We start from the raw sequence: 23718 nt of genomic DNA on the forward strand, positions 1-23718 counted from the left end.
AACAAAACGAGAGCCAGTATACGATGCACATATTGCATTACTGCGTACTTACTCTTGTCTGTTCCCTCTCGTGAGCCGCCACGCATGCCTGCTTCATTCATTTGAGCGGCCCCTCTGTGACAGAGCTTATGAAACATCGGCGATAGCCTGCATTCAGCAAACGCTCTACCTGAGCTTAATATATGTGCGGAGATTTCAGAAGGCCTGGCGTTGAATTTATTTTCACGTTGGATGGAGGAATCGCTTAAAAAAATTCACAAGTGTGAGCCTCGCTATTCCACGTTTAACTACAGTGTAGCCTTTACACAGCGAAACTCGATTTTACGAAAATTTCGATTCCTCGGCATACTTTCGTAGAGCCTAATGCGTTGAAAACGTTGAAACAGCGAAGTGAGCTCAATGTCTCGTCCAATGCAACGAAGTTTTGTAGGTAAATATGAATAAAACACAGTAGAAATATGGATGCAGATTGTTTCAATTCAGTTAACGGACGCCATTGAGCTGTTAAGAAAGTTTTTTCCTCCTGTGAAGGAAGGCAAAACACGCCTAACGTGCTTGCCTCCTAGCTTAGTGTACTAGGTCCCTGCACGGGAAGGAATGTTTTTTTTTTGCTTTTTTAAAAATGTAATCTTTTTTTCGTGTGAGTCCTTTAAGTGCGCATAATTGAACTAAATTCTCAATTTAGCGAAAAAATTTCCGGTGATGCTCATTTTGTTAAATCGATCTTTAACCAGTTTAACTGCAGCTTCAGTGGCTTGGCGAAAGGGGCAACAACAACGTATTCGATCGTGCGCTTATACAGCCCGTGCACATGCATGGTTAACATAAAAACAAAATTTGGTGTTTAGAAACCTAGGTGAATTATTTCATATATGAGAGTTAAGGTCTGAGAACGAGGAGCAAAAAAGAAAGAACATAACCTAGCTGAGGTATGCGTTACGTTAAACGATTTCTTGGTGACGATTTAAAGCGCCTCTGACAAGGCCCCATTGAAAATTTTGGTTATCAACTGGAAGCTGTAAAACACCTTATAAGGAGCTTATCACCGAAATAATTATTCAAATCGGTTCATTATTGAACGAGACAGAAGAAATTAGCTGTCCTGTTACCATGCGGCCTGGGCACGAGCGTAACTACTGCCATTGGAGACACCATCTCCCTCTAGTAGCGTACCCAAACGGTGTTTCTTCCCTGCCTCCTCCCATACCGGAGCCGCGGGACGTACCAATGCGTCGAGCTCCGCTTCCTGTTTTTCCCCTGACTTCCTTTTTTTTTCGGCGTTGAGCCTTGCGCGTTGGTCGACTAGTCATGGTGAGTGACGAAGCACGCGTTGCGAAGGGGCTTTTGTGCTTCTCTGGCTGGGAGCGCACTCCTTCGAGAGGGCAGGCACGTGTAGCTAGAAATTTCAGTTGTTTTCGCTTGGCGCAGCGTCGGAATACTTAGCGGACACGATCACCAGCACGCCGTGTATGCGGTACACGCTTGTCTGACCAAAATGGCCAACCAGGCAAGGGGCCCTGTTAGTGGTAATGCTGATATAGCCTTCGATGTTCTTCGATGGGCGTCTCTGTGTACACCCTTGTGCACTTTGTTGTCTTCAGCGCATGTCAGTCTAATTTTGCTTGTTACTTTTGGACTCAATTTACTGCATTGCATATGCTCAGGCTCCATTTCGTTTCATATGTGTATACGCTGGTATGTTTAAATTGACGTTAGTTGGAAGTTCAGCGCTTAGTGTGGTCATTTTGATCCGTGTGCTCAACCTTGTGCTTGTTGTCAGGATGTATTATCAATTAGTCCAAACCTTTAGCCTTTTGAGAAAGTTTCTTGTCAAAATGTAGTGGCTTTAATATGAGCAGATAACGAGCCTTCTGCACTTGGACGAAGGTACTGACGTTTGAATTGTCCACAGTAGGCGTTAAGCAGTGTGCCTCAACGTTGCGTGGTAGCACAAGCCGTCCTATTAGAATTATGCACAGTTACAGCTATTAAAGAGATGGAAAACAGACATTTGAATAATTATGTATTATTTCCCAACAAGTTACATTATTAAGAAATTGTCTTTGGAAAACCTCCGAATACACGTAGAAAATATTTACTGCTCCTTCAGTGACAAATTCTGCCATCACAGACCAAGACAAGCTGGAAGCGCATCCAAACCCTGAGAAAGAAAGATAGAGAGTTCGTGTCACCCATAGCTCGATAAGTTAAGTTGTAAAGCTAACTGACAACCACTAATAACTGCGTAGCTGCGATGAACCATTTTATATTGCAGTTTCTTTACCGTCCGAGTACTCCGCTTCTGACAACGTACTTGAGCCGAGCGCTCAGTCAGGAAACACGCTTGCTGGCTCAGGGTCGTCTTTCTTAGGAAATAAGGTGGGAGCTTCTGAGGACACTAACTGCAGATTGAATTGACCAGAGAGTGTGCGGATGAGTGTGTTTTGCAGGCAGTGTTAATGAAAGCTTGCATGTCATGACACGAACTCCGAAGGACGGTCGCTTGGTACGCGACATCAAATGTACATTTCTGAGTGCGTAATTACATATCCGGTGCCATTGCATAAGCTTTTGGAGAAAATGAGAAATAAATAAAAAGCGAGACGTTTACACGAATCTTTTCTCACATTTAATAATGGCCGATGTTGCCGGAAAATAACGTAAGCACGAAAGGAATCACGCTCACTGAAGTCCCACTGTACATAATAGAGCAACTGTGCTAGGCCAATTTAATCAATGATAGTAACAACAGTAACAGCAATAAATAAAAAGCAGGAAGTATTTCCTTTTTCTGCTGCTTTTCCATTGGTTGAGTGTAGTCTTATTCTATGTGACGTCATGACACCATGTTCCGTGGTTGCTTGGCATTTCTTGATGCTGGGGCAGGAACATCGGTGCCATGTTCATGTTGCCACCCGAGGTAATGATAGATGAATTTGTTAATGCGGTTAGGAAACGGGGGCCATAGAATCGAAAGTCGAGACGCACAAAGCGCATACTTTCAACTTGTATGTTTGAAAACTCTGTGGTCAGACATATACGCACGCATATGTGCGTGTCGTCCTTCAATATCATTATCCATGTCTGTTAAGCGCATTTACATGTCCATAAACTCTACGAACTCGGCCAAATAATAGCATGGTGAGAGATGTTTCCGTCAAAAACACAGACCAATTAATGACAACACATGCGCTCAGAAACAACTCAGATCTTTATGTACTTCAGACGAGGCATAGAGAAATAAAGGCCAACTACGATGTTTCTTGGGGGAGCTGTTGGTGGGGTAGTCTAAATTGTTTTGGATTGCATAGCTTGTGATTATTTCGAAGAATAGATTATTATCAACACAGTCACAACATCACGCACTCGTGTAGTAACATAGTTCGTAACGACTAACGTTGCATAGTACAGATGGTTTTCTTGTCCTTTGTGTGTGCGTTCTTTTTTCAGAAAGTCAGAACAGGACAGTAATGTTGAAACTTTATATTACACACTATCAATTAAGTTATCATTGTACGTTATTCAACGGAATATCGGAGAAGTCGCTCTGTAAGCTAGAACATGCAATTTACTCAGCTCCTATTACATTCCTTAATTAAATGCAGACCTCGTCAAGCTTCACTTACATGCCTAAGCGTAGTGTTGTTTCCTTTCGTTTTTCTTCTCACTTATTGCTCTTTGTTCGCACGTGGCACATACCGTAAGCTCTGCCTACACTGCATTGCATTTTACACCAAAACACGTGCAAGTGAAAGGCGCGATCCACACCCATAATTGACATTCAATTTCCTTGACTGACTATTGTAGAATTTTCATGCAATGATGCATTAGACGTATTGAAACTGTTGATTTCAAGAGCCTATAAGTGCCTGGTATTGTTCAGAGGTGTCATGTTAAATGGTTTGAGCTTCAGTTCATCGCTTATCTAATATAATATGCATGTTACTACGACTAACTGCTAATTCATCGTATGGTCACTCAGAAGCATAGTTTATTGTTGTAGGCTTCGAAAAGAAGTGCCCAGAGGGTTTTTGAACTAAGCCTGTAATAGCTTGCCAAATCGCTTTAAGAACTGACTCATTCAGTTACTCAGTTTTTAGCACCTCTCAAAACACTTAATGGAGTCAATAGCCATCTTGCGCCAGAATGAGTTTGAAGCTGATGAAAATTAGCAACTGGCGATCAAACTCAAGTTCCAAGATCGAAATGACATGAGCTCACGGTGGAAGAGGGCAGAAGAAGAGCTAAGGGGAACTAAGTGCGAGTTGCGGCAGCGCATAGTCCTAAGAAAAACTACAACCCTCAATGCGAACCTCTCAATGACAGGCAGAAATCGAAGCCTCTAATTGATGCAAAGAAATATAAAGAATAGAAATCGATTCCGAGGAAGTTGTCTGGCTGAAGAACGAAAACTGGACATTAGGCAAATTATACTGCGGACACGAGCCAAACGGCAGTCAGCGCGCAAGAGCTCGCCAGGCCCAAATATAACACAAAACGACGTGCTGTGACTATGAAGAATTCTTAAAACTTTCTCTGAGACATTCTTATGTTCAAGCACAGTGCACGGCACTTTGAGTAAAAAAAAAATATCTCTTTCGTTTTAGTTCAGACAAAATCATTGAAGCACATGTGTTAACGGGGGTGCTTGTCGCACAGTCACACGGTGTCCGCGTGACTTGATGGTGTACGCAACGGTGCTTGGCAGCGTGCGCCGAACGGTGACTTTCAGAGGCAATCGGAGAGGCCGCTCTGGAGGTTCGGCTTCTGCAGCGCCTCCCAGAAGCGGCAGCGGTCCAGTTGTCGCAGCGTCTCTGTGTGGGTGTGGTTGTGGTCCAGGCTAACCACCTTGTGGTCCTTAGTGTCGAATAGCGGCCACGCATCGCCGTCCACCATAGGCGGAACCCTGCAGAATATGGCGATTGTTGAAATGTATACCATAACCGCAATTGTCCTTATCAACGTAATAAATAAGCGTCTCAAATGACAGAAAGATCTAGTAAGACCAGCAGTTTTCGCACTTCTAACTACCGAGAACACATTGACGTGATCAAGGTCGTTGGCGGACTGTCTTTCTGTCAGGAAGATATGGGAAAAACACAAATAGAAAGGGGTGGGGATACGATAATAATGTGTCACATTTCAGTTTCCAGGAATGCGTTTTAGTTCAGCTGCCTGTCATTCGCGGTGGGGGTTGTAGAGATGGGTTTGGATAGATGAAGTGAGGATGCTGGCAACCGCGTCTATTTAAAGCACACATCAAGATCTCTGGTAGGTTCTAAACACGAGGCTTCTTTTTATGTTTCCCGAATGCTCGGCTTAGCAGGTGCTCGGCTTAGCAGATGCAAGCCATCAGAGCTGTCTCGCCGTAATTTCACTTTGACGCTGTCGCGTGCCTATATGTTGCGCATATGGGCTCTTCATTTTTCCTTTCAGTTAATTTAAATTCTTTCGAGTTGTTTTGGGGGAACCTGCACGTCCTCTTTCTGTGGAAGAAAAGTCCGCTAAAGTTGCCATGTCGCCGAAAATAGTTAACTAGCGTTCAAATATAAGCGGCCAAAGTTTACGCGTCACGATGGCCTAGGGCAGAAATCTCGAGGTATACCTTGCGTATCACTTTCTCCCATGCTCTAATAATCCGGTAATTAATTTCGAATACTTCGATAATGTTTATGCTGGCCACTTACAAATTCCTCAAATGTGATCTACTACTGTGTATTTCTTTATATTCGTCTTTAACGTGCCGTAAAACTGGGGCAACGCAACGCAACGAACTGTTCCCGCACAACATGGTCGGCTTCAGGCCCGGCCTTTCCACACAGGATGTAATGCTACTCCTTAGGAAGCGCATTTTCGATAACAGCACTAGGGATGTTAGGGGCATCTTAGCCCTTGACCTGACCAAGGCCTTTGACACTGTATCTCATCGATTTGTCCTGCAGGCCACGGCCAGCCTAGGTCTGGGAGAAAGGTTTCAGGCTTCTGTTAGATCATTCCTGATGAACAGAACAGCCACTATCAGGATTGCACAACTCAAGTCAGATGAGTTCGCACTAGGGGTCAGAGGCACTCCCCAAGGAGCAGTCATCTCCCCCTTACTGTTCAACATAGTCATGAAGGGCTTGTCGGAAAGGCTCAGATCCCTTCCTAATATAAGCCACTCGCTATACGCAGACGATATCACGATTTGGTGCCCCGGAGGATCACTCGCAGAGGTAGAGCACTCGCTACAATCAGCCCTAGACGCAACGGAGTCCTACCTAGAACACACAGGCCTCCAACTATCCCCAAACAAATCTTAATTGCTACTTTACAGGCCGGCCAGGCAAGGTGTTAGGGGGCTCACCCCCCTAAACCAACTTCCCATATCCCTCTTTGCAAGAAACGGGCAGCCCATTCCTCATGTCGAATCTATCCGAATCCTAGGATTACTGATTGACGTGCGTGGATATAATGTCAAAACGCTCACGCGCATCACGGCGAAAACCGAGAGCATGCTGAGACTAGTTGCTAGAGTATCCGGACGAAAGAAGAGGCTAGGTGAAGACAACCTCCTCAGGATCCATCACGCTTTCCTAATGAGCCACATCAACTATGTAGACTCGGCCCTTAACTGGACCAAAACCGAAAAGAATAAGCTTAACATTCTCATGCGCGAGAGCATCGAAAAGGTACTGGGGTTACCAGTAACCACTTGCTCGGACAGGTTAAGCAAACTCGGTATGCACAACGACAATGATGAAGGGATCGAAGCGCAGGTCACCGCTCAGGTAGTCAGGCTCTCGTCAACCAGGGCAGGGAGACGCATCCTAGACGAGGCCTGCAAGGCTCCAAGAATACTCAATGAACGGAAAATCACCTTATCCAGGGAGGCACGGGCAACCTTTGTGGTCAGCCCATTCCCTCGGAATATGCACCCGCAATACAATGTAGGGAGGCGAAAAGCCCGAGCACGGGCGATTTTACAGAAGGCCAGCGAGAATCAAGATTCGACTGTCTTTGTCGACGCGGCTCAGTACGGCAACTCTAGCACGTTCGCGTTGGCAATCATTGACGGCAAAGGGGAATTACACTCCTCGGCCTCGGTTAGGTTTGCTTCGAGTGGAGTCGCGGAACAGGTCGCCATAGCCCTGGCCATGACCGACCCCTCGCGCACCAACGTTTTCACCGACTCACGAGCGGTCAAAGCTTTCGAATCGGGTAACCTAGCCCAAGAGGCTGCCTCCATTCAGGAAAAGAGAACAAACCCTGGCACTCACTTCATCTCTTGGTTTCCCGCCCATATGGGTGCGGACGTTCATCACAACATACCTAACCTCAACGAGCTTGCCCATGACCATGCGCGAGATCTAACGCGCCGCGGCGGCATGGAGGCCTTATGGGGACAGGATGAAATCCAGCAGAACGATCCGCTCCTTACTTTTCACGAGATAACATCTCACTATCGGCTTAGCAGAAGGGCCTATCCTCTTCCTCATCTGAAGTTAGACAGGTCTCAGTCAGTTTCACTTAGAGTGCTCCAGACGGGCTCATTCCCTTCGCTGGGCTTTCTCAGCCGTATCTACACAGACGTCGATTCGAGCTGTCCGGACTGTAATGAGATCTATTGTTCCTTAGCGCACATGCTCTGGCAATGCACCGCGTTACCTAACGGCCCTCTATCCAGCGAAGCCGACTGGGAAGAGGCACTCCGGAGCCCATCGCTCCAGACACAACTAGAGGCAATCCAGAGGGCCCGAGAAAAGGCGGAACATCACGGTATTCCTGCCCTGACTTGGACGCGGCCAGCGCCTTCCGCGGGTCCCCGATAGGGGCCTCCGCTGAAGCTCCTCAGGATCAAATATAGTTCATTGTCTGTCTGTCTGTCTGTCTGTCTGTCTGTCTGTCTGTCTGTCTGTCTGTCTGTCTGTCTGTCTGTCTGTCTGTCTGTCTGTCTGTCACACACACACGCACACACAATAAAGGATGGTGGACCGACAGGTGGAGTCGAGGCAATATAAAATCATATTGTCGACACATTGCAACGAAATGTTTCCCATCGGCTTATTAAGTTGGACATTATATTATACCCAACGAAACTGTTTTTATAACGACGCGCAGCTAGCGACAAATTTCGGCAATATCGGCGTTGCGTGACTACTGTCAATTGTATAATTCGCTATATATTGAAAAATTTGCTGGAAAATACTTGAATAATTGGCGCGAAGACTAACGAGACTACGCATGAGTGCGCTGTTGCAGGAGCTTGGACACTTCTAATGCGTCTGGGATGACCGCTGAATCAGCAGGCATACCCTACAAGTGTACTCTGTCTCGCCACATCACTTTTTGTTCTTAGTATATTCCTATTTTTTTATTGATTCATTATATCCGTTGAATCATTCTTTATTTAGTTCTTGCAAATCTGCCCTTTCTTAACCCTCTATTCTGCCATGTTTCTGGTACACACTAGTTACAATACACGTTTAGTACAGGTCGCATAGATCGCATTGAGGTTAGCACGAGCTAGATGTAGACAAGATTGCGCGAGAAAATAGGTCAACAAATCGTGGTTACCCAGTTTTTGAGAAGGTCACCCATATGTGCATGACGTAGCGGCTAAATTCAGCGTCAGCCGGCGAGTACTTCTTCGGAGGACGGTCCCTGAGGGGCATTCCGAAGACGTACTGCACGTCCTCGAAGTGTGTCAGACCAAACCAGGGATCAAGGTGGGTGGCTGTAGCCGAGTGATACACCATGTTGTAGTAGTAGACGTTAGAGTTGTGCTGCGACAATTTCTCGCCGAAGAACACCTCGGGACACCGAAGGAAAGCGTCACCGATGGCGTGGCCAAGTTCCGACCGCAGTTTGGGGTACTCGTTTTCCCGAAGCGTTCCCACGTACAAGTTGTACACCGCCCTCGACACCATCTCTGGCATGAACGAGAAGCTTTTCATGAAGAAGTACAACATGTCCTTCTTGCTGACGTTCATGGCACTATGGAACGGGAACTGCATCCAAAACCACAGGCTAGCGAACACGGAACCTTCGTTTTCCACGTTGCCGAGCAGGAATTCCTTGGGTACGCTCACGTCTGCGGCTGTCACAGGGTCATTCGGCAGGTACTGGTCGCCGTAGACGGCGGTGAAGCACATTATGTACTGGGTGCACACAATGGCCTCCATAATGGCCAGGTGGTGGGCGCTTTTGTTTTGCAGGCAACTAACGACGCTGGTGTTGTTCATGTCTGGTATGCACCCGACGCTATCGGCCACCTGCATCGCCTTCGTCTCCGCTGTACTGAACGAGTCAGCAAGCTGCTGGACCAGGACTCCGGCACTTTGGACGATGCCTCTATGAAAGAGCAAGCGCGCCATGGGCGAGATGGCGTGGTACGCGATAGACCATCCGCCAGCGCTCTCGCCAAACAGCGTCACTCGCTTCGGGTCACCGCCAAAGTTGACGATGTTCTCCTGGATCCATCGCAGGGCGAGCACTTGGTCCAAGAGTCCCTGGTTTCCCGCAGCTGGCGTCCTATCGTTTGGCAGTGCGAGGAATCCGAATATACCTAGACGGTAGTTCATCGACACGACAACCACGTCTTCCACAGCAGCCAGGACGGCACCGTCGTAAACATCCATTGAGGCTGACCCAAAATTGAAACCCCCGCCGTGGATCCACACCATCACGTTTCGCAAGCTTTCCGTGCCGTTTCTTTTTTCCCGTGGTGTCCATACATTCAGGTAGAGGCAGTCCTCACTCTGTTCGCTTTCATTCGATACCCAAGGTGGCAGTGGGTTTGCTGGCGAGAACTGTATGCATGCCGGGCTCTTTTTCGTTGCTTGCAGCGTGTATGGCTCCCATGGGACGGGCGGAATCGGCTCCTTGAAACGACGTTCTCCGACAGGTGGCGCAGCGTACGGTATCCCAAGGTAGGCGTCCACCACACTCGTTCCATTGAACATGGTCAGCATTGTTCCCTGGACGCTGCCGTTCTCCGTCACGACGACCGGGTCTGCAATGGCCATCGCGATGCCGATGACCATGGCAGTGGAGACAAGAGGCATCATGACCTGCGAAGTGGAATGCAGAAGAGGAAGAGTGATGGAAGAGGGGTGCCACGAGAGCGCAGCACGTTTTCCGGCTCAGCGCAGTGATTCCCTTCAGTCAGTTTCCCCTTTATTCTTTTTTTACTTTCGTTTTTTTTTCATGTCGTGGCACGGTGCCATGGAGGCACCAGTCGAAGCATCCGTTTCAAGATCAAGGTCATTTTGCAAGCCTCACGCGATTTGTCAGAGAGCACGATAAATGACCACCCGAGACATCCGCTGAATGTGCGGCTTTGTTCTGAATTCGTGCAAGCACACGCCTGCCTTGAAGATAGCGCCAAAGGGGATGTTGGACTAGTGAATGAGTCGGGAGTTGGTGGCTTGAAAAAAAAAACCCACAGTGCGCATCGCAGCTCAGTGATAATAGCCAAGGAAGCACAAACAAACCATTGGTGAACATTGAAACGAGGCGATGACTATTAGTCTGGGCAATTAATCGAGTGAGCAGGTTTTTGTATAGATATTTCGGGTGAATAAGTACTTCATATCGGTGCTCAGTTCACATCAAACTTAGCGGAGGCAGTTGTTCGGGCACAAGTACTGGTACTGTGATTTTACACACAACAGAAATTGTCATTTAGTTCACTAAATCTTGAAGTCCCTATCAGATAGAAGTCTAATGAGAGTAAAACATGTAGTAATGAAGGTTATTATTTTCTTGGTAGTAGTATCTATAGCGTGTTTTAATCGTGGGCAGGATTGTTTCTTTTAGAGTCAATCGAACAGGCAAGATCTTGAAGGTTTAGACGAATGTCTGCAGGCGGATGGTAAAAGTTGGTCCTAAATATGAAAAAAAGGTATGCAGCAGCCCCCCCCCCCCCCCACTTCGAACTACGCCACGCAAAAGAGGCCCACAAGAAGTTTCATGTAGCGTGCTACGAAGCTACGAGCGGTCCACCTGTGTTTAAAATAAGGCGCGGAAGAGTGAGTGGGCGACGACGGCGATAACAATTCGATTAGTTCCGGGAACCCTGCCGCTCCTTGGATACTTTCGGAGTTACAAATGTCCTGCCATGCTGCGACATGCTTCCGAGCGCACTTTTTCTCGACGTGAACCGTGCATGTAGGCTTTGCGCTTGTGCTGCGATTACGGTTGTGTGCCCGGCAAGCCTTCATCGCCGCGGAATGTTGATTACGTACACGCCAGGGTATGCCTAATATGATCTGCGTGCCCAATTGCAGGAGCAATTACAAATCGAGGCCGAAAAATTATGTGTTCATGTTTCCGCAAGATGAATGACAGAATATTGGATGCCAATGCTAAGGCAAAGAAGATAAAAGCTTAAGCTCTACGGAATGATGCAGATGTTTCTTTGTAAATAGTTGCACGAATGTTTTGTATCTCCATTGCTAAAATAATTTGAGGTGTTGTAAATATGTGGTCTGCAGTACTATATGTAATAATGCCTTGAAAGCGAAATTATTCGTTTAAAGCCTAATCTAGACCGGAATAAGTACATGTGTCCCGAATATGAAGAAGGACACACCAGTGAAGTTGTCATGAGATATGTGTTATGGTATGGTATGGTATGGTATGAATAACTTTATTTAGGTCCTGAGGGATCAGTCTGGGACTGATGCGGGCCGCTCCCACGTCGGTACAGAGAGGCCGAGCCCCTCTGCCGTCACACGGGCCCTCTGGACAGCCCTGAGTTGGTCCGCCAGCACTTCATTGTGCAGCATCCGCTGCCACCACCGTTCACCTCTAGAACCATCACCGGCCAACGCCAAGCAGCGCCAAAGCATGTGTTCTAAATCGAGCAAACCCCCACACTTACTGCAATAGAGTGAAACCCCGCAGTCCGGATTAATTTTATTCATGATGACCGGGTTAGGGTACGTACGTGTCTGCAGAAGCCTTAATGTAACCGCCTGTGGCCTAATTAATTTAGAATGTGGCAGGGGGAATGCCCTGCGCCCTAGGTAATAGTGCTTGGTGATTTCGTTGCAGGTTAACAGCTGGTCCCTGTACTAAGGAGCGGGAGATTCAGCCCCTTCAGGGAGTACACGGCACACTAATCCTCGTGCCTCCCTGTGCGCCACCTCGTTGAGGTTACGCGGGGCTCCCTCCACTGTCCCCATGTGCGCCGGGAACCAAGTAACTGTATACGAAGTGATATCCCTACCCTGCAGCAGTCTGTTAGCCGGTTCAGCAACAAGTCCTCTCGAGAAAGCTTTAATCGCAGATCGCGAGTCACTAAACACCAAAACTCTTCTTGAATCAATTAGTGCTAGAGCAATAGCCACTTGTTCGGGAACCCCCGGATCTTTGGTATAAATGGAAGCAGCATTTCTAACGCTCCCTTTGCCATCTACCACCACCACCGAATAAGCATTTTTACCATTAATCCATGCGGCGTCAACGAAAGCAGACTCCTCCTCCTGATCCTTTGCCTCGCGCAACAAACCCTAGCTCTCGCGACCCGCCTCTCTACATTGTGCACGGGGTGCACATTCCGCGGAAACGGACGAACCATGATATTTGCCCTAAGGTTCACGTTCAACTCGTGTAGGGGCGCCCTATCGTGCGACACAGCCACTGATTCTTCAATTGACTGTAAAATATACCTACCCGTTGGTGTACCTAGCAACCGCTCCCTCTGTGCAGTACGCTGAGCCTCGGCAATTTCATCTAAAGTATTATGCAAACCGAGTCGTAACAACATATCGCTTCACGTAGTCATAGGCAGACCAAGCGCAGCCTTGACGGCTTTTCTTATTAATGCTTCCAATTTCTTTTTCTCCCCCCTATTCCAATTTAGCATAGCTGCCACATACGAGAAATGACACATCATAAATGCGTGAACTAAGCGCATCGCACCTTCTTCTCCTAAACCCCTATGCCTATTAGAGATCCTTCTTATAAGTCTTATGGCCTCCTCCGTCTTCTTGGTGATACGCTGAATGGTTCTAATGTTCGATCCGTTCGCTTCAAGTACAAAACCCAGGACCCTGATTGCTTCAACTTTGGGTATCACCGACCCTCCCCTAGTATGAATTCTAATGCAAGGCTCAACTTCCGGTACCCAACCCTTCGGCCTACGACCTAGCTTCTTAGATTTTAAGATCAACAACTCCGACTTTTTAGTGGAACACTTGAGCCCCATGAGACCCACATACTCCTCTGCAAGCGTTACCACCTTCTGCAGCCTAGCCTCAAGCTCTCCATCACTACCACCGACACTCCATATAGTAATGTCATCCGCGTAGATAGAATAGCCAATATCCTGGACAGTGTCCAGTGTATTGTGTTAGCCAACTTCGACATCGCCAGATTGAATAACATAGGCGAGAGTACGGATCCCTGCGGAGTACCACAGCAACCCAATTTAAAGACTTCCGACTTTATATCCCCAAACTTGAGACATGTCCTTCTATCCATGAGGAAAACCTTGACAAAATGGAAAAGCCGCTGCCCCATGTTCAAGTCCGATAGCGCCTGTAGAATGAAAGAATGTCGGATTTTATCGAAAGCTTTTTCCACATCAAGTCCAATTAGTGCCTTAGTATCCCTAGTCCGCCGGTCAAGGAGCTGATGCTTAATCCTGATCATAGCATCCTGAGTCGAGAGGCCGGGCCGAAATCCTATCATCGAGTGCGGGAAGACCCCATTGCCCTCAACATAACGCGTTAGCCTATTTAAAATGACATGCTCAGCGACTTTCCCCAAACACGATGTCAGGGAAATGGGTCTGAGATTTACAAGCCCTATGGCCTTCCCCGGTTTGGGTATCAGAACAGTAGTTGCAAGTTTCCACTCTTCCGGGAAAGAGCCTTCCTTCCATCGGTAATTGATCTCCCGCGTAAGGAACTCAACTGACCCGTCGTCTAAATTCCTTAACATTTTATTCGTAATGCCATCCGGCCCTGATGCCGATCGACCATTAAGATTCTGCAGCGCCATCCTGATATCACTTTCAGTAAATTCCTCATCCATAGCTGTATTTTCGTCCCCACTATATTCCAAAATCACGTCAGGTGTATTGTGCCAGGTCTCCAACGGAAGGTATCTCTCAGCCAAATCCTTCAGCAACTCCTGGTCCGTGGAGTCCCGACACGCCTGATGGACCAGCTTACCTATCACAGTCCTCTGATTAGATTTAGTGTTTGTCTCATATAGTAAATGTCTGAGCAGACTCCAGGCGCCTCCCCTCTTAATGCGACCATCAATAGAATTGCATACTTCATCCCATTGCTGCTTGCACAGTACCCGACAATGGTCTTAAATTTCCTGATTAACCACTGCTATACGCTTTCTAAGCCTTCTATTCAATCTCTGACCCTTCCATCTCGCTAAGAACGACTGCTTCCCTTCCAACAAATGCGCCAAGCGACTATCCATGTGTTCCGTGTCAATATCGGTCTGAACCTCTCTAGTGGATGCCTCAACGTCACTTTTAAGCTGACTAGTCCACTGTTCCAAGGCCAACTAATTTCCCTCATCTTCGATCCTCGGCGCTCTTCGTTTCCAAAATGCATCCCAGTCAACCATCCTGAATGTGCGCTCCTTTTTATTAGCCACTACCAAAGTAGTCATAAGTATGTAATGATCGCTACTAAAATGTATATTAGAATTGGACCAGGACGAATCCACCGCCCCCCGAACAAAAGTGAGATCAGGTGTCGAATCTCTACATGTCGACGTGCCACATCTGGTGGGATACGAAGGGTCTGTAATCAGAGTTAAATTCAAGTCTAGTGCCTGCTGCCATAGTCTCTCCCCCTTAATAGTGCTATAAACATACTTCCACACATGATATGGCGCATTGAAGTCCCCTCCAATAAGCAACGGTGCATCCTTAGCCAGATTGGTTGCCTTGGTCAAGAGAGATTTGAAACTGCTTCGTGTCGCGGGGGCTACTGTAGAGGTTAAGCAGGTAAACGCTCCTCTGACATGACCTTTGCCGACTTAAAATTACCTCCACCATAATATATTCAATCTTGCAATCCGCCATGTGAAGATCATGTCTAATATACGCCAACCTCCTATTAATGAGAGTAGCGAGTCCTCTGCCCTGTTCATTATTCTTAACTTCCACTTTGTAATCGGTTAAGGTCACGTTAGACGTCAGTGTTTCCTGTAACATGATAACTTGAGGTTTCACACCATGCGTTCTAACAAACTGCTGCAGAGAGGCCTTCTTATGATTGAACCCCCTAAAATTCCACTGCCAAATACTAAATGAACTATTTAATAGAGCCATCTTGACCACGGAAATTTGGTGAACTACTTTTGAGCTCAAGTCCACTCGGCGACTTACCCTGCTGGGCTAGCGGCCGAGTGCACTCCCGCTCCATAACAGGGACCACCGTCTCGTTTAGATATATTTCAATTTTGCCTAATCTCTGATCCGTGATATTTTCCCCTTCTTCTATCCGCTCCAGTCTACTAATGATCTGATTTACACTTTCTTGCAATGTCGCCATCATTGCTTTAAGCTCGGAACCGACTTTGCCCTGAATCCGCACGGTCGAGGATAGGGCCCTCTTTTTCGGAGCAGGCATCTCCTCGTCCGCCATGGTCTCTTCTGTGACCTCCACAGACCTTGGTACCTCAACCGAGTCATCATGTTTCCTAGCCTGTCCTAAGCTACCGCTGTTACCGGAAGGCAAGCCGTTCCTAAGTTCAGCTATCTCTTTGATAAGCCCGTCAATGGCTGCTTTTAAGCTATGATTCTCTCTCTCTCCAATTGCGCAATCCTATCCCTATCCCTATTACCATTCACATGCTCCTGGCGCTGCTCGCGCGCTTGGCCGGCGCTGATGCCGCTCTTGACCTTGTCAGCCCAGGTGGTCTGGCTTCCAGCTGCGCCGCCGTCTCCACCAGCTGCAGGAAAGCGCACCCGCGCCTCCCTAGAAACCGATCGGCTCCTGGTCGTTGGAGTCCCAGTCGATGGCCGCTGCCTCGACCTGGAGCGGCTCCTAGAGCGCGAGCGTCCCTTAGAGCGTTGGCGGGCGCTCACCAGCTGCACCATCTCGGCTGCCTCCTGTTCCGCCGTTAGCTCCGCCCTGGCTCTCTCCTGTCGTCGAACACGCACGGCATAGGGAAGCTGGTATCGTTGTCTGCATTGTTTATCCGCGGTCAGGTGTCGTCCGCCACAAAGCTTGCAACAAGGCACACAGTTGTGATCCTCTTCAGGGTTCCGAGCCCCGCATCCTCGGCATTCAAAACAATCGGGAGCCGGGCAGACATCCGCCCGATGTCCAAGCTTGCCACACACATAACACACATCCAACTGCTTTTGATACAGGAAGCACCGGACCAGAGTTGGCCCATATCTGACGAAATTGGGCACTTTTAACCCGTCGAAAACAATGAAGACTGATCCTGTGTTTTTTATTTGTTTGACCACCATAGCCAGCGGGTTGCGATCGTTAACAATGTTCCGCTGAAGTGTCGCGGGGCCATCCATAACGTCTACATTGCGAATGACCCCCTTACACGTAGTCACCCCCTTACACGTAGGCCGTCTCGTACGCACTGACTTCAACATCCTTGTCTGACACTCTGATTGACTTGAGTCTCACATATCGTTCAGCGTTGCTCCTTTCTGGCGTACTAGCCACCAAGATATTTTGCATAAAGTTAGGGCAAATAACATCTTCCCTAATCTGCTCAATACTGAGGCCTGCCGCTTCTACGATTGCCTTGCCCACCGCTGTAGAGCTAACTTTCTCCAAATTCAGCCCACCCCGCGGGCGAATGACTATTTTGATGCGTTCTTGTGGCATCGGTGGCATGCGCGACGCCTTCACAATGCGATTCTTGATTGCCGAGCCTCCGCACCGTTCACCTGCGCCCCGTCGTTCAGGCATCTCGCTTGGCGAACCGCCATCACCCAATCCAGGCCTCGTCGTAGCTCTAGATTTTCGGCTGGACACTGTCCGCCATCCCAGGTCTTCAGTAAGGTCATCCGCCAGGAGCACTTCCCCTTCAACGTGCATTGCTGCCATGCCGTGCTAGGTCTACCAGACGCTAGCTCTCGGCCAGCGTGGCGTGAGCACGAAAGTTCCAATAAAGTCCAAAAAAGGGGTGGCCCACCTCAAGGTCAGGTATCCGCTGACTCTTCTCGTCTTCACAGATCCGATGATATGAAGTTTGCACCACTAGATGACCAAAAAAGGCTTGAAAGCTTCGAAAAAGACGGACCCATAAAAGCCCGCAAGCCTCCTTCGAACTTCGTCGTCGTCCTCCACACACAGTCGTGCTAACATTTTGTTGAAGAACTTTTGTGGTTGCCTGAATGACAAACTCTTTGACGCCGACGATAAATCAAGACAAAGAAGCTACTCTGAAGAAGAGGGCAACACTGTGACTTTTCATTAGAAGCCATGCTCCCTGTCATCATGTACCCGAAATTCGTTCTCAATCCTAAGGTTGAACCATTTCATTTTTTATGGACGGGCTTTTTAATAATTCAGCGCGTAAATAGTTTTGCATAAATAAAATAATCTTGGAACACCCTCCGTGCTCTGCGGGCCACCTGTTTAACTATGCCTAAAGAAACAGTAACTGCGCTCCGGTTAACGTCGCACGTAAGGGCGCGATCAATTCATTCAACCCGTATCCCCGAGCACGCCGCCGGCCTCTTCTCCGTGACCTCACTCACCAAGCGCTCAGGCCTTCTCTTGTCTATAGATATATATGTGTTGTTGGCTGCGCACGGCGTAACGCGCGCGTGCGGCCTCGGCATCGCGTCGGCGCCAGCGGCCTCGGGGAATGCATACGCTGCCCGAAGTAATGCTAGAATGGCGACGGCTCTAAATTCATCCACTAACTTGGATATTTATGTCTACTAAAGCTAGCCCTAGGAGTGTTAGCCAGCGCCACTCAAAGCCAAGGTGAGCGGATGTGGAAGATCCTTCTTTTGCCCGATGGTGTCACGTAACACGTGATCTTAGGAAAGCAGGCTCGTGGCTAATAAACTCTCGCTTCCTACATAATGACGTCAAGGCTGCCATATTCGAGGCCTTCCCAATGAGTAAACGAGAGAACAAAGAGAATTGAGGAGCTCAAGTTCGTTAATCATGACCACATATAGCCAACAGACAGTGAAGCCAAAGAAAGCATCGGGGAAGGTAACTCTGGTTTAATTTGGAATGTAGAAAATAATGAAGAAAAGGGAAATGAAAGCGGGCCGATAGATAACTTATCGCGAGTGCGAGCCGAACATACAACCTCTGCATTACGCGTGCGTTGCACTGTCAGTTGTGCTACGGTGACTGCTATCTATCTAGATCTAGCCTCTTACGGTTAGATCTAGTAAACACAAATACCCAAGTTAGGGGACGAATTGACGTCGCCGTAGCACAATTGGTATTGCAAGACACGTGTAATGCGGAGGTTGGGGGTTCGACCCCACCGGTGACAAATTATGTTTTCGTCCACGTTAATTTCAATTTTCTTCAATATTTTCTAGATTCCAATTTAAACCAGAGTTAATTTCTTCGATGCTTTCCTTGGCTTCATTGTCTGTTAGCTTGATGGGGTTATACTTAAGAAACTCGAGGCCCTCAGTTCCCCTTCCTTTCGCATTTGTTCTGACTTGAAATACAGACTGCCTGTGCAGTGTGTCTTTCGTTGGCTCTTCATTTCCCGGGCGTACAGCGGGGCGTGGAGGTAACGTGCGCCAATAGGCACAGTTGCCAGTGTCAGGCAGAAGCCACAAGAAATGCGACTTCAAGAAGGCACGTACTCTGCAAGCCTTTGCTGCTGCTCTTGCATCTTCAGTGCTTTTACGTCAGAGACAGCGGCGGTAGGCGAAAAGCGCAGATGGTGAAAGACACCGTAACTATGAAGAATGACGCTGCGCCTGTGCTCCGAATAGGGTGAAAGTGGGAGCGTGAAGAAAGAACGACACACCGAAAACATAAAGGATGGCTGGCGCATGCGCTCGCACGTCCATCTTTGGGAGCTAATCTGTTTACGCCACCGCCACCGGGCGTTGCGGGCAGATAAACGACGCTACAGCGTGCCACGAACAGCTTCTCGAGATGCGGACAACAACAACAAGATAGAAGTAGAAGTTAAAGTGGGCGAAAGAACAGCGAGGTTCACTGAAACCGGAGAAGTGGCTCTGAGTCTACTTGCGCACTTCCGACTGGACAGAAAGGATCGCTATACTCAACTGGAGAGGGATACGGGCAAGTTAGGTGGAGAGGGGGAACCTGAAGGGAGCCATGCAACAGAGTTCGCTCATCGACATGAGGCATGCTGCGACGTGGCAGCGGCTCTTGTAGGTCATTGAGTAGATCGGCACTGCATTCGAAGGTGCCTAGAGGACTGAAGTACCATGCCTTACTGACGCACCACTACGCAACCCCTTTCAGCATGCTGACCACGCCTAGCTGGCGTAAGGATAGTAGCTGTGGACGATGCTGTTTTCGGCACAACGTTGCCCGCCGCCAAGCTCAGGTGGAGCTAACCTTGCATGCGTGCAACAGCAGGTCTCCATGTAAGAAGTGTCTAGTAAAAAAATTTTCCCCCGATGAATACGCGAACTCCATAAAGGGACGCGCATCGTCGTTTTATTAATTCAGAGGGGAGCAATAAACACCCTATATAGACGGCAGAGCGTGCAGGTAACACGAATACGGAAAATACGTTACTTGTTTCTTTAATGCGTTACGCTTCTTAGGGTACTTCACGCACATTCCGGGGGCTTTATATGTTTCTATGTATCTAACCGTTTCCCGCCTACCTGGGCAGTCCATAGACGAACGGGTAGTTTATCGGACTGCTGTGTAGAAGAAACAGGGTTGGAAACCAACCGTCCGACCAACTTGGGTGGCTGAGTGTACATTTGTGTAGCTTTTCAAAGAACCTTTTCACGGTCACATGGGTCACTGTAGGTGCGGGACTGGGTAGGTACCGCTGTTCGAAGAAATTCTTTCACGCCAACTTGGAGTACTGGGCGCGTGTTACCCGCGGCCTGTGGTGAAACCTATCGTTGGTCTCTGCACATTGTACTTATAATCAGTTATGACTAGCAGAAGGTCGATTGACAACTCGTAATGAAGAGGAGAAAGAATAAATGAAAGGAACGGCTTCTTGTCTTACATACATGCTTTGTCACTCACCACCTGCTTGACGAAAAAGCGATTGTTTTTTAAACACTGATCGAAACATTTATCGGCAAGAACTCACACATCTTTATGCACCACCCCAAAGAGATCATACATTCGTATGTACAGAGCACATGCCTGATGGCACGAATGCATAGTTGCGCGTGTACGCACAGACACCTACGTGCAGACACACACATACACAGCTGTGCAACAACGCCGATGTTGTGTGCACATCCTTCTTTTTCTTCTTCGAGTTTAAAAAGCTGGACGAGCTTAGGTCATTATAAATTACTTGATGTGACTGTTAACTGTAGATCGTTGTGATGCCAGAGTAATACAAAACAGTTACGAAACTCAAGGCGCTGCAAGCGTTGGACAAAGCAACAATCAAATTTAGTTACTTATAAAGTTGCCCGAACTTAGAAAGAATACTTAATGAATGTTACGCCTCAGGGTGATTTACATTGACGAATTATTAATACGTGGCAGTTATTCTGGGTTTGAATGGCCACGAAAGCTCGAATACTGAGTTTTTTATAGTAGAGTCGAAGAACCTACATGTACTCACAACGTCTGGCAAAATGCAAAGTTATGAAGGCCTGTGGTCTCTGTATGTGGTACACTCATGAATTGCGGACTTAAGACCCAATCGGCACAGAAGCGCCGACTACAGCTTCGCAGGAATAATAAAAAATAAAAACAAATTATGGGTTTTACTTACGAAAACCACGATATGATTATGAGGCACGCCGTAGTGGGGGACTCCGGAATAATTTGGAGCACCTGAAGTTCCTTAACGCGCACTTTAGCACACAGGTGTTTTCGCTTTTCACCCGCACCGAAATGCGGCCGCCGTGACCCGGATTCAATCCCGCGACCTCGTGCTTAGCAGCCCTGCACCATAGCTACTAAGCACCCCTGGCGGGTAGGAATAATAAGAGCTATAATAATGTCAAAATACATCTCACCTATGTTATTCATCTTCAATAACACGCGCAACTTCTTGCTACGCCACTTAATTTGCAGAATCTGAGTGCGAAACGTTGAAATTTCTTGTGCGGAAGACAGTAACATTTTCATACTTTTGACGTGCACGACAACCCGGAACTTTTGTCATTGGAGAGCGGCACTGAGTGGGGAGGAGAAAAAGAAAAAGGCGCTTCGTAAAGCTTGTGGTCTCACGCTACGCTCACGGCGCGCCGGACGACGACCGCGGATTCGAGCACTCCGAGCCGCCATGCATCTCCAGAAGCAACAAAAAACATTTATTAAGCTGGGATTGGATACAAACAAAAGTTTCAGCAACACGTCGGAATCTAAATCTCACTGCGGCACAATACATGGCCCCCGGTGGTCGCTAATGGCACACCGCGATAGAGAAAATAAAGAGCAAAGAACCCAGCAGAAAGAGGCTGCCTATCCTGCGGCCAGCGCCTGCCGTCGCACACCCTACAGCAGAGAAAATGGAAACAGAAAGAAGCAGAAGAACAGACAGGGGCGCGATTGGAAGGCGCTGCCTCATGACATCGAGACGACAGAAGAGTCCGCGCAATCGCCGAGACCAGGACCCCGACGAGCTGCAGAAACCATCGGCCGGCGGCGAACAAAGGGGCTGCCAGAGAGAAACACGTACGCACCTTCCTATTTTCCGGTGTAGTCTCTCCAGGCCCAGTTTTGCGTGCGTGTACCCGGAACGCACGCAAGCAGGGCCCGAATCCCGCCAAAATGGTGGCCTATGGATGAAGCCCGTTGGCCTTCACGTGGGCGGGATGACAGCCGAGTGGCAGTGTTTTATGACCCGCTGCCATCCCGTCCAGGCATGGAGGAGAGGGACATGGAGCCCCCAGAAATGTAACGCAAAGGAACAGCGTCGCAAAACTGCTGCTGGCGCTCGAAACATCACAAGCTTTGTGAAAGAAATAAAGATCTTAAGGAATACCAGAGTGTATGGCCATTCTCTCTCTCCACCTTTTTCTGTCTTTTAGCAAGTCTTTATGACTGTCTGACAACGCGCCTGCTTTCCTCTTGCTTCGCTGCAGTGTCACGCCTATTTACTTTTCGTCGCACTCAGATTAAGCTGTGATCTGTTGTCACGCGGGAAACAAACAAGCAAGGTTCACCGGCCAAAGAGAGTGATGGAAAGGAGTTCCACCTCAAAAACGCACGAATCACTGTCAAACCACAACCTCACCGCCTCTTTTTTGCTGCGCAACTTATACACCTGTTATCTTTGTGCATAACATCGCAAACATCCTAAATCCGCTTACGTTTGGCCGCCAGAGACTCCATGGCCTGGGCGGAATTATGCGCAATTATATACATCGTCTATTGTAGGTGTGTACCATGTTTGATTGCTGCCATCATTACTGTCATATATGCCTCCTCTGCACCGCCGATGCTGTTTTCACGAGCATAGCGATGTAGAATTACACGCAAACGCATCGCCGTCATGTAAAGAACAATTTCTATGCGACGCACATAATGTAATCCTCGTCCAATATAGTACTGCTTGTGCTGGCCTCCGAAATACACGCACAGCAGCCACTGCGCTCAGTCGCTTATAGTGCAGAAACATCATCATGATCATTATCATCACCATTACCCTATTACCATGTCCACTAAAGCACGAACGACTCTCCCAGCGATTTCCAATTATCCGTCTTGCGCTAGCTGATTCCAACTTGCACCTGCGAATTTCCTAATTTCATCACCCCACCTAATTTTCTGCCGTCGTGACTGCGCTTCCCTTTCTGTAGCACCCATTCTGTAACTCTAATGGTCCACCGGTTATCTGCCATACACATTACATGATCGGCCCAGCTCAACTTTTTTCCTTACTGTGAAATAGAATATCGGCTACCCCGTTTGCTCTCTGATCCACACCGCTCTACCCCAGTATCTTAACGGTACGCCAAACAGTTTTCATTCCATCGCTCTTTGCGCCGTCCTTCACTTGTTTTCGAGCTTCCTAGTTAACCTCCAAGTTTATGCCCCATATGTGAGCACCGGTAGTGCAATTATAGTACACTTTTCTTTTTAACGACAGAGACAAGCTCCAATTCAGGATTTCTTAGTACCTGCGGTACGTACTCCAATTCATTTTTAGTCGTCTGTAAATTTTCTTCTCAGGATCAGGGTCCCCCTATGAGTAACTGTCCTAGGTAAATGTTCCCCTGTACAGTCTCTTGAGGCTAACTGCCGATCATGAGTTCTTCGCTTCACAGCTTCCTGAACGTTATCTTCGCCTTCTGTATATTGTAACCAACAGTTACAACAGCCGTTTCTACGAAAAACTGATTTATGCAGGGCGAACCTGTGCCCGTCAACAAAACCGACTGAGCACTCAACAACAACAAAAACCGTCCCTCGAGCTTCGCTCCTTCGAACGTCGTTCTCCTCTTTGTCGCCTCCTGTCGCGTGCCAATCGTCCGATTCTCGCGCACGAGCCACCGGCCTGTCAGCACCGGCCGATCGTTGCCTTGCGGCGCTTTGCTTGACGCTCGCGGTGTGGCGGCTTCGCAGTTGGAATATGTCGGTCGTCTTTTCTTCTTGCAATGCTGGC

At 48.0% G+C, this 23718-nt stretch overlaps 1 protein-coding gene across 3 annotated transcripts in view; it reads right to left on the reverse strand.

Moving 5' to 3' along the window:
- Positions 1-3193: 3193 nt before the first annotated feature.
- LOC142582897 (cholinesterase-like) overlaps positions 3194-23718 on the reverse strand; it is a 74228-nt gene continuing 53703 nt past the window's right edge. For all 3 annotated transcript variants that reach the window (XM_075693007.1, XM_075693006.1, XM_075693005.1), the window contains exons 2-3: positions 8557-10052; positions 3194-4906 (exon numbers count right to left, since the gene is read on the reverse strand). In XM_075693007.1, the coding sequence (XP_075549122.1) occupies positions 4729-4906; positions 8557-10049 (1671 nt within the window). In that variant the 5' untranslated portion in view covers positions 10050-10052 and the 3' untranslated portion in view covers positions 3194-4728. The remainder of the gene's footprint in view (positions 4907-8556; positions 10053-23718) is intronic.

This window comes from Dermacentor variabilis, chromosome 5, assembly GCF_050947875.1.
Source record: "Dermacentor variabilis isolate Ectoservices chromosome 5, ASM5094787v1, whole genome shotgun sequence".
NCBI lineage: Eukaryota > Metazoa > Arthropoda > Arachnida > Ixodida > Ixodidae > Dermacentor > Dermacentor variabilis.